The 15,169-nt window shown below is 49.6% G+C and overlaps 1 protein-coding gene across 1 annotated transcript in view; it reads left to right on the top strand.

Moving 5' to 3' along the window:
• SNTG2 (syntrophin gamma 2) overlaps positions 1-15,169 on the top strand; it is an 84,570-nt gene that overhangs the window by 1,504 nt on the left and 67,897 nt on the right. Inside the window, exon 4 of the mRNA XM_040239069.1 lies at positions 5,716-5,901. Coding sequence (XP_040095003.1) covers positions 5,716-5,901 — 186 coding nt within the window. The remainder of the gene's footprint in view (positions 1-5,715; positions 5,902-15,169) is intronic.

The raw sequence follows: 15,169 nt of genomic DNA, 5'->3' as shown, positions 1-15,169 counted from the left end.
GGACAGAGCTCGGCCCTCCAGGGTGAACAGAGCCCGGCCTCCGAGGTAGACAGAGCTCGACCCTCCAAGGTGGACAGAGCCCGGCCTCCGAGGTGGACAGAGCTCGACCCTCCAAGGTGGACAGAGCTCGGCCCTCCAGGGTGAACAGAGCCCGGCCTCCGAGGTAGACAGAGCTCGACCCTCCAAGGTGGACAGAGCCCGGCCTCCGAGGTGGACAGAGCTCGACCCTCCAAGGTGGACAGAGCTCGGCCCTCCAGGGTGAACAGAGCCCGGCCTCCGAGGTGGACAGAGCTCCCGAGGTGGACAGAGCTCGGCCCTCCGGGATGGACAGAGCCCAGCCTCTGAGGTGGACAGAGCCTGACCCTCCAAGGTGGACAGAGCCCGGCCTCTGAGGTGGACAGAGCTCCCGAGGTGGACAGAGCCCAGCCCTCCGGGATGGACAGAGCCCAGCCTCTGAGGTGGACAGAGCTCAACCCTCCGGGGTGGACAGAGCCTGGCCTTGGAGGTGGACAGAGCTCAACCCTCCAAGGTGAACAGAGCTCGACCCTCCGGGGTGGACGGAGCGTGACCCTCCAAGGTGGACGGAGCCCGGCCGCCCACAAACACGATGGTCTCTGAGTTTGCTCCGTGTTCATTTTCTTTCTCCGTCAGCTTTCAGTCAATGAGGCGGATGGATTTTCAGCTGATGTTGGTGTTTGTTTGAACTCAGAGGCTTGTGGAAAGCAGGTTGGCGTGCGTGGTCAGGAGCACTGGAGGTGTGGCGAGCTGCCCAGTGGGCCCGCAACGCCGCCCTCCCCCCGGGCCCCCGTCGCTCCGCCGGGGGCCGTGTGCCTCACCCTCAGCGGGTGCTTGGACGGAGAGCGTTCAGCCAGAGTGCGCGTGACGGTTTCTCCCGCGTCGTTTTGTTTTTTGTGCCTTGTTAGGAAAGCCTTCCTAAATTAAGAATATATTTATTAAATTTTTGAATTCGTCTTTAACACACCTGGAATGTGTGTTAGGGCCCAACTGACAGTTTCCTCTTGCAGTTCATTGTTGTCCCGATGGTGTTTACTTTTATTCCTCGCCGTCCGTGGCACCCACCAGCACCCGAGGGACTCTTGCTGGGCTCTCCTGTGGTCTTGTGGTCATTTTTCCAAACCCTGTATCATTTTCCCCCACAATTTCAATTATTATAAATTGACAGTGTCGTCCGTAATCCTTCAGTTATAAGATGCAGTGAATATCAACATACCCTGCTATTTTATGCACCACTATGAAGAGTAAGGCTGTCAGCAAAGTATTGAAGAACCTCCTTTGTAATGCACTCCCTGACTTCACAGATGCTAAACTACGAACAGAAATCCACGTCAGAACCAGTGGCAAACCTCCCACCACTTCAACCCCTCCTGGCCTTGTTTTCCCTTTAATCCAGGTCTTTCTGTCAAGGTCTAGACTGATTCACATTCTGGCTGGAATACAGTGGCTGTGTAGACCAGTTTGGGGACAGTTTCCCACCCACAAGCATTTCTGTATTTAATTAGTATTTCTTTAGTATTTTTCAATGAAGGATTAAATTTTCTCGTTTTAAGTACTCATGCTGTTTTGCATATTCTTGAATATCTAATGATTTGGGGGAGAAATATTCTCAGTTTGTTTTCTCCTGGTTCTGTTGTATGAAGGCATGAGTCATACTGATAGCTTTCACTTTTATCCATCCATATTTCTAGACGTTCATAATTTCCAGATGTCTATACGCTTCTTTGGTCTTATTTATGGACATGATTATCATCTGTGAATATTGTTAATGTTGTAAATTGTTTATGCCTTTAAGAGTATTTTTCCCTACCTCAAGGTGGGCAAAGATAAACTGAGAAATTTGAATCCCAGCAGGGAATTGAGAATTCTAGCATCTCACCTTCTAGAATGACATTTACCGGAGAGGTTATAACCAGCCTGTCTGTTAGACTCACAAAATTAGTGAGCATCTCTCTCAGCCTCCAGGAGGAAGTTTTCCATATTCAACACAGACTCACCGATGCTCTGAGGCTTCTTTAGAGGTTCCCGGAAGGTCGGGGAAGGCACCTGTTATTAGAAGGCTTCGTTGCAAATGACGTTTGCCAGGTGTCTTTCGAGGCTTGTTCATGATCCTGCAAGAGTCTCTGTGCTCTGAGCTGTGGTGTGGGGGCTCCCAGGAGACCCGTCCACCCGCCCCGGTGGTCCTGCCCCACCTCCATCCCCGGCCGGGCTGTGTGTCCACGGCCTTGGGCAGGAGTGATGATGCTCAGTTAGAAAAAGCGGCTCCAGTTTGCGGCAGGCTCTTCCTCTCTCGTCAGCCTTTTGGGGGACGCCTGCTGTGAGCGGCCAGGGGGAGGCGGCCCGAGCCCAGCCCAGGGTCCGCTGCTGGCAGCGTGGGGGCAGCTGGGGGCCGACCTGCCGCCCGAGCCCACTGCCACTCGACTGCCGTCCCCACGACTGACTGCAGCCGCAGGAGGCCCCCAGAGAAGCTCCAGGCAGGCCCCTCCAGATCCCAGGAGCCCTGAGGTTGGGGGGTCTCACTAGGCCCTGGTGGGTGACTGTTACACGGAGTAAACGACACTGATATTCAGGTGGAAAGCTGCCTTCCCTTCCTTGCTCACTGCTCCAGACGCATTTTCATTTTTATATTTTTCTGCGTCTGGTTTGGTAATATTTTCTTTAGGATGTTTGCATTTATGTTCAAGAAGGTGATAGATACATTAATTTATTTTGTTATAACTTCCCTGCTGGGTTTTTGTGTCCAGCTTGGCTTGGGTTTATACAAGTTAAATGGTGTTCCTTTTTAGTTTTTCTCAAAGACTTTGTGAATTTTTTTTTTCTTGAAATATGTGGAGTTCACTGATGAAGCTGTATAGCCCTAGAGTTTACTTTGTAAAAGAATTTTAATAGTGGATTCAGCTTTTAAAACAAATGTAATATTTGCATAAAAACGGTGGTGAACGAGAGTAACCAGGTGGGTGTGGCTGAACCAATAAAACTTTATTCACAAAAACAGGCCCTTGGCTACCCTGAGATTAGATTGATTTTCAACAGCTTTTTAAAAATAAAAATGCATTGAAAGATGTAAATATTCTTTGAAACACCATTTCAAAGAGCTGTAACTCCATTATCTATTCAAAATGGATTATTTCCACTGTGATTTTTCTTAAATTTTTTATGGTTTCTTATTCATTTATTTATTTAATTGGAGGCTAATTACTTTACAATATTGTGGTGGTTTTTGCCATCCATTGACATGAATCAGCCACGAGTGTACGTGTGTCCCCCATCCTGAACCCCCCTCCCACCTCCCTCCCCATCCCAACCCTCAGGGTCATCCCAGAGCGCCGGCTTTGAGGGCCCTGTTTCATTTGTCAAACTTGGACTGGTGACCTGTTTCACATATGGTAATATACATGTTTCAAAGCTATTCTCTCAAATCATCCCACCCTTGCCTTCTCCCTCAGAGTCCAAAAGTCTGTTCTTTCCATCTGTGTCTCTTTTGCTGTCTTGCATACAGGGTCTTTGTTACCATCTTTCTAAATTCCATATTTATGTGTTAATATACTGTATTGGTGTTTTTCTTCCTGCCTTACTTCACTTTGTATAATCGGCTCCAGTTTCATCCACCTCATTAGAACTGATTCAAATGCGTTCTTTTTAATGGCTGAGTAATACTCCATCGTGTATGTGTACCGCAGCTTTCTTATCCATTCGTCTGCTGATGGCCATCTAGGTTGCTTCCATGTCCTGGCTCTTGTAAACAGTGCTGTGATGAACATTGGGGTACACGTGTCTCTTTCAGTTCTGGTTTCCTCGGTGTGTATGCCTTGGTGTGTTTCTCCCATTCCTAAAGTGGTCTTTTCAGCTTGCTTATAGTTTCCTTAGTTGTGCAAAAGCTTTTAAGCTTAATTAGGCTTCATTTGTTTATTTTTGCTTTTATTTCCATTGCTCTGGGAGGTGGGTCATAGACGATCTTGTTGTGATTTATGTCAGAGAGTGTAATTCTTACACCTTCGGTCTGTGGTGGTTTAGACGTTTATTAGTCAATTTTGTTGAGAAGGAGGTTTGGTGATCTGTTTCGCTGCTTACTTTCTGCTGTAGAGAACGTGAGGACACAGTCCTTCTCAGTGAGTCACAATCAGTGAATCTGACCCTGTGAAAAAATTTCACATTGGAGTATTTTAAAAAAATTTTATTTAGTCGCTAAGTTATGTCTGACTCATTTGCGACCCCATGAACTGTGGCCCACCAGTCTCCTCTGTCCATGGGACTTTCCAGGCATGAATACTAGAGTGGGTGGCCGTTTCCTTCTCCAGGGCGCCTTCCTGACCCAGAGGTGGAGCGTCTCCCACACTTGCAGGCAGAGTCTTTGCCGCTGAGCCCCCCGGGCAGCCCCAAGTTGGAGAGTAGTTGACTCAGTGTTGTGTGTGTTTCAGGTAAACAGCAAAGCGATTCAGGTTCCCTGTCTAGATTGCTGTGAGGTGCGAGGCTACAGCTCCCCGAGCAGCAGGTCTCCGCCGGTTATCTACTGTATATGTAGTGACGTCAGTGACATATAGTGTTGTTTAGATCCTGCTGCTGCTGCTGCTACTAAGTCGCTTCAGTCGTGTCCGACTCCGTGCGACCCCGTAGACGGCAGCCCACCAGGCTCCCCCGTCCCTGGGATCAGACACGTATTAAATATTCTGTTTTTACCTGCAGTGAAGGTCTTCTGGCAGGAATCTCAGCCCCACTAAGTTGTAATAAGAGGAAATCATACCACATTACCGTTCCTTTGTTCTTAGCGTGCAGTTCCTTCAGCAGGAAAAGCTCTGTGTTGACCACGGATCGGTGTCCACCAGCCCGCCCTCGGGCTCCGTGTGCCCCGCCCCTGCCAGCGCTCACCCCCCGGGCCCGGCCGGGGCTCTGCAGCCCCTGGGACCGTCCTCTGGTCCTGGGCGGTGGACCAGACCCCGACGGCCTCGCCGAGCATCCTACCTGCCCACTCCCCTGCCCCAGGGGCGGGGCTGTGTCCGACGCCGTGCGGGCCAGGGCTCTGCAGGCACCGGGGGGATGGGGTGGCCGTTCCAGTGGCCTCCCATGACCCCTGCCGCCCACTGACCAGGCCCCGCTCAGCCTGGGGCATGTCCGTGCCTCCACGCGGAGGAGCCAACTTCTCTAGTTTATCCAGGGAGACTTTCTGGCTCATCCATTCTTCACTTGCTAAAAACATGTTTTATACAAATCCTATAAAAATTGATCAGGAAGAAATATTTTTAAAATCCCACGATTTTGTTGAACTGTGGTGTTGGAGGAGACTCTTGAGAGTCCCTTGGGCTGCAAGGAGATCCAACCAGTCCCTCCTGAAGGAGATCAGTCCTGAATATTCATTGGAAGGACTGAGGCTGAAGCTGAAACTCCAATACTTTGGCCGCCTGATGTGAAGAACTGGCTCCTTAGAAAAGACCCTGATACTGGGAAAGATTGAGGGCAGGAGGAGAAGGGGATGACAGAGGATGAGATGGTTGGATGGCATCACCGACTCAATGGACATGAGTTTGGGTAAACTCCGAGAGTTGGCGATGGACAGGGAGGCCTGGTGTGCTGCAGTCCATGGGGTCGCAAAGAGTCTGACACGAGTGAGCCACTGAACTAAACTGAACTGAATCCAGCCCTTGCTGGGTGTGTGGGCGTGTGGTGAACACACATCTTGTTTCAGACTCAGGCGCGTTTTGCCAGGGTCCCTGCTCTCTGTCCTCACACCTCCCACCTCTGCTATGTTTTCAGACTAAAACTGGGATCGCCCTGTTGCACGACGAAGTGTCTGGCCACGCCTATGACGTCCGCCTGAAGCTGACGAAAGAAGTACTGACAATTCAGAAACAGGGTGTCGTCTGTGTTAGCGGCAGCCGTCCCAGTGCAAATGTAAGTGCCTCCGCGTCTGCAGCCCCAGGGCTTGTCTAGACCCTGTCACCCCGATACGCGGGAGGGGCTCCCCAGACGGAAGCTCCCGGGGGCCCTGCAGGACGTGGCCTGACGGTCCTCAGCCCTGTCCAGATGCCCACGTTGCTGCAAAGCAAAGTATCTTTTCACGTTCGTATTTGCTCTCTCGATGGCTTTCTTAATTTCTTTATTAATATATTTTCCTTGAGGAGCTTTATATTAAAAACGTCCCCAGACAGCACACCATGGGAGTGAGCGCATTCTCACGGGAAACTAGAAGGCCGTGATGAGCAAGGCCGTCTCCGTCCTGAAGGAGGAGGAGCCCCAGGGTGTCTCCCCGGAGGCACAGGCAGCGAGAGGCACGGCCGGTGCTCGCCAGCGCCCACCTGCTCCTTGCCTCCGTGGATGCACAGTTTTCACATAAAGCTTGGTCCTTCTCGGCTTCAGTTATAGGTGAAGTGTTCTTAAAGGTAAGAAGCATGTATCGGGTGTTTTAGAATATTGAATAAAGATTAGGGAACAATGGTTTTGCAAGTTTTATCTCCAAATTTAACTTGAGACTGCTGCAAATGGTGTCTTAAATATATAACACGTTATATTTTCAGTTTCCTATTTTCCTCCCAGTGGTCTTAAGTGGCTATGGATATATTCTGGGAGAATTCGGGAAGTGCCCCAAGGCTCTGCCGTCCTCAGGTGGGCTGGCTCTACTGGGGGCGCTGGAGACCCCTTCTTTGTGGGGTTTCTGAGTCCCTGTAACCTTTACCGCAGAGACGACGTGGGCAGGACGCTTCCACCCGGTCTGTCCACAGTCCTGTGGTCAGTGTGCCATCATCAGCCCGGGCACCCTGATGTCACCGACGGTGCCACGACCTTGCCTCTGTGTCCTCACATGCACGTCTCCCCCTGGGTGGCATCTTCCTGCTGTCCTGGAGCCCGAGGCCACCCCCCCACCCGGGTCCCACCCCCGTTCTGGCTGCGGGCCTCGGTCAAGGGCATCCCCTGCACATCCAGGGTGGCAGAGCCTCACAATGAGGGTGGGCAACAGGACGCTCCCCCTGGACCCTCAGGCCCGGGTTCTGCATCCCGTCCTCTCGAGGACACCCCCTGCCCCACCCCACGGATCCTGCAGACCCGCCTCCTCCAGCTCTTAGAAGAGTCCCTCGGAGCCAAGACTGCCCCTCCCAACAGGCTGGGCAGCCTCCTGCTCACCTGCATAAGGTCCATCCCTTTGCTGATTACCTTCCATGTGTTCTCAGGACCATGGGTGGTGGGTGGAGAGGGGTCCAGAGGAGGCAGCCAGGGTGATTCTGTAACCTCTTAAAAGTGTCACCTTTCTTAATGGTGAATTTGTAATCAACAGAAAGTTTCAGATAAGTTATAGTAAAAACAGGTAATGTTTTTACACTATATTGTCCAGTTCGGTTCAGTCACTCAGTCATGTCCAACTCTTTGCAACCCCAGGAACCAGGGCACACCAGGCCTCCCTGTCCATCACAAAATCCCAGAGTTTATTCAAACTCATGTCCATTTAGTTGGTGATGCCATCCAACCATCTCATCCTCTGTCCTCCCCTTTTCCTGCTGCCTTCAATCTTTCCTGGCATCAGGGTCTTTTCACATGAGTCAGTTCTTCACATCAGGTGGCCAAAGTACTGGAGTTTCAGCTTCAGCATCAGTCCTTCCAATGAATATTCAGGACTGATCTCCTTTAGGATGGACTGGTTGGATCTCCTTGCAGTCCAAGAGACTCTCAAGAGTCTTCTCCAACACCACAGTTCAAAAGCATCAGTTCTTCAGTACTCAGCTTTCTTTATAGTCCAACTCTCACATCCATACGTGACCACTGGGAAAACCATAGCCTTGACTAGATGGACCTTTGACGGCAAAGTAATGTCTCTGCTTTTTAATATGCTGTCTAGTTGGTCATAACTTTTCTGTTTCCACTCTTTCCCCATCTATTTGCCATGAAGTGATGGGACCCGATGCCATGGTCTTCGTTTTCTGAATGTTGAGTTTTAAACCAGCTTTTTCACTTTCCTCTTTCACTTTCATCAAGAGGCTCTTTAGTTCCTCTTCACTTTCTGCCATAAGGGTGGTGTCATCTGCATATCTGAGATTACTGATATTTCTCCAGGCAATCTTGATTCCAGCTTGTGCTTCATCCAGCCTGGCATTTCTCATGATGTACTCTGCGTATAAGTTAAACAAGCAGGGTGACAATATACAGCCTTGACGTACTCCTTTCCCAATTTGGAACCAGTCTGTTGTTCCATGTCCAGTTCTAACTGTTGCTTCTTGACCTGCATACAGATTACTACGTATTGTCCAAGGAAAATAAATTATACTTTTTAGAATTCAGTGTCAGATTCTCTGCCCAAGGTTACCTTCTTGATGAAAATTATGGGATCCTTCATAAGAAAAATGGGTGTATGTTCATAAATGTATGTTTGCAGTTTCAAGTGGTTTATTGGTGCCCAAAGCTTGATGTTGGAATTGCCTGCTGTATATCAGAGGTGGCTCCCAGGGTTATGCTCTCAGCCTCCTGGCTCCATCTTTAACGATCTCTGTTGCTTCCAGAGGAAGCCTCCTTTGTAGGAAAGGAGTGAAATATTCTTGAATAGATGTGTGTATCTGGGCTAGGTAATTGTGAGGGGGACTCAGAAGACATTTTTTAACCAAGAAGAACATGTTCAGCTCCTGAGATCAGAATGCCTTTTCTACACCAGACTCAGAATCCCACTGGATTCAATCCCATTGATTGGAGAAACAGTTGAAACCCCTGTTCTTCAGTTGATTATAAAAATAAAACTAACCTTGACCCGAGAATTTATCATGAGTTTGGAGAATGAAAAAGACGACTTCCAACAACAGTCGTGGCTATTTCTGCAGGTCATACAGCACCTCTGGGGGTTCAGAACCCAGTGATTCTCTTGTGTTCATATTGCTCAGTGTTCCAGTGCTAACCTCCAATAGAAACCTGATGGAGAGCGTGCATTTTCCATCATCTAAAATTACTCTGAGTTGCGGGAGAGGGAGGTGTAGTGATTATTCCCCAGCTGGTCAGCAGAAGAAATGAGTGTGAGTTTCCCATCTCACTGAGACTTGAGCCCCTCTGTGGGGCCCAGGGGACGAAAAATGCATCGTTGGATTCAACACACATTTACTGCGTCTCACCGTCCGTGACTGATGCTGAAGCTCCAATACTTTGGTCCCTTGATGGGCAGAACCAACTCATAGGAAAAGACACGGATGCTGGGAAAGCCTGAGGGCAGGAGGAGAAGGGGGTGATGGGATGAGATGGTTGGATGGCCTCGCCGACTCAATGGACATGCACTTCAGCAAACTCTGGGAGATGGTGAAGGGCAGGGAGGCCTGGCGCGCTGCGGTCCCTGGGGCTGAAAAGAGTCGGACACGGCTGAGCACCTGAACACCACCGCTCATGTAATGTCGAGCAGAGGTCGGCTTGTCGCTGGGGCCGCAGGGCCTTCAGAGCCTAAGGGCAGACACCCCACTCCTGCGGGGGTGACTCACGCTGGTGCTCTGAATTCCAAGGTCAGCTTTCTTAACAGGAATACTGCTGCTGACTGATCCTGACATCTCGAGCTCCGTTGTCAGCGGGAGGCTCATGCTTGCTTCAGGACCAGCAGGCTCTGTGACCCAGGACTTGCTCACAAGCTGAGACTGGAGGGAACCTGGTACTCTCGGAACCTGGCCCACTTTGTGCTGAGCTTTACACCTTGGTTGCACTTATACTCTTTATTGTCTGTTTGAGAAGATAAGATTAAGGAGCAGACTTGTATTAGGGTTCATGAAACTGCTGAAAAAATAATCACTGTATCAGTTCTGGGTGGATGTTCTTATCAGGAAAGAGGGAGAGAAAGCTGACTTCACCCTTTTATAAAACCCATAGATTCTCAAATCTGCTGAGTCAACATTAGAGTCTAGAATTGGCAACTTTATATTTCATTTGTATTCCTGTCTCTTCCGATCAACACGGAACTCTGAATAGTTAAAATCTCTGGGTTTTCTGTCCTTTATTGAGCCCACAGAAATGGTATGGACCTAACAGAAGCAGAAGATATTAAGAAGAGGTGGCAAGAATACGCAGAAGAACTGTACAAAAAAGATCTTCATGACCCAGATAATCACGATGGTGTGATCACTCACCTAGAACCAGACATCCTGGAATGCGAAGTCAAATGGGCCTTAGAAAGCATCACTATGAACAAAGCTAGTGGAGGTGATGGAATTCCAGTTGAGCTCTTTCAAAGCCTGAAAGATGATGCTGTGAAAGTGCTGCACTCAATATGTCAGCAAATTTAGAAAACTCAGCAGTGGCCACAGGACTGGTAAACGTCAGTTTTCATTCCAATCCCAAAGAAAGGCAATGCCAAAGAATGCTCAAACTACTGCACAATTGCACGCATCTCACACGCTAATAAAGTAATGCTCAAAATCCTCCAAGCCAGGCTTCAGCAATATGTGAACCGTGCACTTCCAGATGTTCAAGCTGGTGTTAGAAAAGGCAGAAGAACCAGAGATCAAATTGCCAACATCCGCTGGATCATGGAAAAAGCAAGAGGGTTCCAGAAAAACATCTATTTCTGCTTTATTGACTATGCCAAAGCCTTTGACTGTGTGGATCACAATAAACTGTGGAAAATTCTGAAAGAGATGGGAATACCAGACCACCTGACCTGCCTCTTGAGAAACCTGTATGCAGGTCAGGAAGCAACAGTTAGAACTGGACATGGAACAACAGACTGGTTCCAAATAGGAAAAGGAGTATGTCAAGGCTGTATATTGTCACCCTGCTTATTTAACTTGTATGCAGAGTACATCATGAGAAATGCTGGGCTGGAAGAAGCACAAGCTGGAATCAAGATTGCTGGGAGAAATATCAACAACCTCAGATATGCAGATGACACCACCCTTATGGCAGAAAGTGAAGAGGAACCAAAATGCCTCTTGATGAAAGTGAAAGAGGAGAATGAAAAAGCTCAACCTTCAGAAAACTAAGATCATGGCATTTGGCCCCCTCACTTCATGGGAAATAGATGGGGAAACAGTGTCAGACTTTATTTTTTTGGGCTCCAAAATCACTGCAGATGGTGACTGCAGCCATGAAATTAAAAGACACTTACTCCTTGGAAGAAAAGTTATGACCAACCTAGACAGCATATTAAAAAGCAGAGACATTACTTTGCCAACTAAGGTCCGTCTAGTCAAGGCTATGGTATTTCCAGTGATCATGTATGGATGTGAGAGTTGGACTGTGAAGAAAGCTGAGCGCTGAAGAATTGATGCTTTTGAACTGTGGTGTTGGAGAAGACTCTTGAGAATCCCTTGGACTGCAAGGAGATCCAAGTCCATCCTGGGGAAGGACTGATGTTAAAGCTGAAGCTCCAGTACTTTGGCCACCTCATGCAAAGAGTTGACTCATTGGAAAAGACCCGGATGCTGGGAGGGACTGGGGGCAGGAGGAGAAGGGGACGACTGAGGATGAGATGGCTGGATGGCATCACCAACTCGATGGACGTGAGTCTGAGTGAACTCCGGGAGTTGGTGGACAGGGAGGCCTGGCATGGTGCGATTCATGGGGTTGCAAAGAGTCAGACACAACTGAGTGACTGAACTGACTGACTGGGTTTTCTAATTAGCTCCTAAAGAGAGAATGTACTTTGCCATATGAAGAAGCTGGCTTGTTTTGTTTCAGACTTTCTGTTTACATTGCTTCATTTTCATGCTGTGTCTGTACATTTGACATATTTTATTTTTCTAAATTGTAAGGTTACATTTGTGGCTTGCATGAATGCAGTGACAGAAGGAAAGGATTTAAAAGATCTCTGTGTTGTATCTGGCACTTTAAGCCATAGCACATTTATGGCTGAAATGTATTTTAGAGAATTCCATACCCTCAGTTTGGGAAATTAAGAAATAGTGGAAGTTGTTGGTCTGAGCTCACAGGGTTAATTACAGGGTTGAGGCAACACAGAGCTGCTCCTCTGTGCCTGAGGGTCTGGGTGCTGCCTGTAACTTCTCAAGGTTGCACCCAGAGCATCGAGAGGAGGGAAGGGCAGGTGGCGCTAGACCCTGGCAAAGCTCGAGACAGGTCAGAGTGTGAGCCCAGCCTGGCCCCGTCCTTGGACTAGTTTTTGCTGCCCAGCTTGAGCTGGGCAATGCAGGGAGAGCAGACATCAGGAGGAGGCCCGGGGCTGATCCAGGGGAAAGGACTGACCGTAGTCCGTCCACCCAGAGGGAGGAGGTCCCAGGTCACACAGGGAGAGTGTGACCTTGAAGACAGTCCCCCGCCCCCTGCAGAAAGAATTCTTGGCTGGCCAGCATTGGCTTCTGAAGGAAGAGGGACAAAGCCAGGCAAACGCCCCTGAGGACACTAATCCCGACCACCCCCCGCTTGGGTCTTGCGCTGTGGTTTACGCTTCCCGTGCGGCCTGAAAATCCTCCTGCTGAAAATGCAGTTAGATGGTGTCAGGTTCAGGGGGCCCTGGTGCACACAGACAGAAGGTGCAGGCCTTCCGGAGGAACACGCACACTCTCCACCGGGGCCTGAGAGGATCCCCAGTCCGGGTTCTTGCAGACTGTGGGGGTAAAGCCAGGGAAGAAAGCCACACGAGCAGTGGTGCAGAGGTGGGTCTGCAGAGACACAAGTGCCTCACGTGAAAGGCGTGTGTTCATTGCATCTGGAGACTAAACAGAAGGTTCTAACAGTCTGACAAAGGAAGGAGAGAGTGTATAAAGTGATCCAGCCTTTGTGAAACAGCGGAAGAGAATAAAGAAAATAAATGAAATTGGAATCTCAGTGTACCAGTTAAATAACATTTGGAAACAAAAAGTCAGAGCTGCAAGGTAGATCTGAAGAAATCTCAGGAATGAAAACCAAGAGCTGGAGAAGACAGGTGAGGGGTTCGGGGCCCTGGCACAGGAGGGGAGCTGGCGGGTGAAGTGCTGGAGACGCAGAGGGCAGATGGGACACGGGAGCCGGGACCCGGCGCCGGCGAGCCCTGGGTTGGTGGAGGACGGGGGTCGGGACCCCCGAAGGCCCTGGGGGGACGCCTGCTCTCCCGGTCCGTCCCCTGCTCCGCGGGTCCGTGAGGAGGGGCCGCAGCTGGATGCCGGGGTGTCTGCTCCTGTCTCTCTCCTGGAGTCACGCGTGTCCTGTGTGCTTGGGCTTCTTCACAGGCTTTGTCTGGCTCGTATCGCAGATCCACAGAGTGATCAGAGAAATTAGAATCGGGCCCAGAACCTTTCTCTCTATGTTCTGGGCACTTCGTACACTGGCCCGAGCCAACCTCAAGGCTTCTGATTGACTGGCTCACTTTGAGTCGGGAGAAACCTGCTTGTGGCCATCGCTAGCTAGCCCTGTGCACGTGCTGTGGAGGAGGCAGTCCTGTTTGAAGTCTGTGTGTCTTAGAAGGGCCACCGCCCTTTTCCTTGGGTGGGTCATTTCCAGAAGAATTGTTTCCACTGGCAAGGACTGGTGGTGGTAGAGGGGGGCCCTGCGTGTAAAAGGGTCCAAAAGGCACAGACGGGGCCCTGGAGAGCAGGGGTCGGTCCTGAGCGGCGACCTGGGCGCCGTCTCTGGGTGGAGGCGGGAGCTGAGGGTTTAACCGGGGAGGCCAGTCTCATGCTCTCTGAGGAGGGCGGGCAGCGTTTTCGCAACAAGTGGAGGATGGATTGCCAGCGAGTTCTCAGGAATGTCCCAGCTGCCGGGACGTCGGCGACTCTGACTCTTGTGGAATTCGCCCTGGTCCTGGCCCTCGGCACCGTGCATTCGCTCATTAAATGTCTGTGGACTCAATCTGTAGTCTTCTCTTCAACAAGGACAGTTTGGCGTCGAGAGCATGAAAACCTCCGAATACTGAATGTGTGTGTGCTCAGTCCTGTCTGACTCTTTTGCGGCCCCGTGGACTGCAGCCCGCCAGCCTCCTCTGTCCACGGGACTCTCCAGGCAAGAATCCTGGAGTGGGCTGCCGTTTCCTCCCCCAGGGGCTCTGCCCGACTCGGACTGAACCCGCATCTCCTGCACTGCAGGCAGATTCTTTGCCGCTGAGCCATCTGGGAATCCCACGAAGAGTGAATGGATGGGCCAAATTCATTATAAAAGCTTACACTGTGATTTAGTTTAAGGATAGAATAAATAATGGTTTATATGTGTTTGTGTGAGTGTGCACACAAGCCATTTGATAAGGAAATAAGACACAAAAATTTGTCTTTCAGTGAAACCTTTAACTAAAATCATAATAGCAAAGCATTTTGCATAGTCTACTAAACATTTTATATTTTTTCCTTTAATTATGTAATTTTTCAACATATGGAAAGTTGAAAAGTAGCAAGCAGAACCCTATGTAATTATCCTCCATATTGGCCAGATGCCAGCATATTTGCTGTGAATCTGTCCAATTTTTACAGAAATTATCAAAGCAGTGCACATCTTTTTATTTCCATTGTTACTTTCGGAGGTGAACACGCTTCCTACACCACTTCATCAATCCTTGGCCAGCCCTGTTCACTGACAGAGAGTCAGTTTAGGCCAAACACACACCTTACATGTTTGAACACTTGAGAGGGGGTGTGACCGACTCGTCAGCCACGGCAGGGTTAGTCTTGGCTTCTCGTCAGCACCGGCAGCTTTAAACTGGGTCAGGACGTGAAATGATCAATCGTTCACAAGTTAGCATGGATTACTTGACGACTGATCTAAGAACAGTGAGCTGTGCAAAGCTGCACGGTGCGCAGGCAGCCTCTTTGGGGCTCAGTGGAGAAGGCGGACTTTAGAAGCGGGGAGCTGAGCACATGCTCTGTAGCTTCCCCGTCTGCTGCCTGGGGACGGGGCCTCCATCCCTCAGAGCCACTTGGCAGGACCTCGGGGCGGATCTTCGACCAGCACAGCGCAGCCGTTTCTTACCAGGCTCTCCGTTTTCCTCTCGCACTGCCGAGCGCAGGCTTGAAGCGGTGCTGTCGCACCAATGGTGTGACCTAATCACCACTAGTGATTAGGCAGCTCCCCTTTGGAGATATAAACGGCCACTGAAGTTTTTTTTAATTTTTAAATTGAAGGATAATTGCTTTACAGAATTATGTTGGTTTCTGCCAAACATCAGCATGAATAGGTATACATATGTCCCCCATGTGTCTGAAGTTTTCATAAAGAAGCTAATGTATACATTTTGCATTTGCTTTCTGATTGTCCATTTTAACCTAAACTGGGTTTGTTTTCTAAATTTTTTAAA

The sequence above is a fragment of the Oryx dammah genome, unplaced genomic scaffold, assembly GCF_014754425.2.
Source record: "Oryx dammah isolate SB20612 unplaced genomic scaffold, SCBI_Odam_1.1 HiC_scaffold_1, whole genome shotgun sequence".
In the NCBI taxonomy this organism is placed as follows: Eukaryota; Metazoa; Chordata; class Mammalia; order Artiodactyla; family Bovidae; genus Oryx; species Oryx dammah.
The sequence above is the reverse complement of the archived record's forward strand: the minus strand, read 5'-3'. Positions and strand labels throughout refer to the sequence as shown.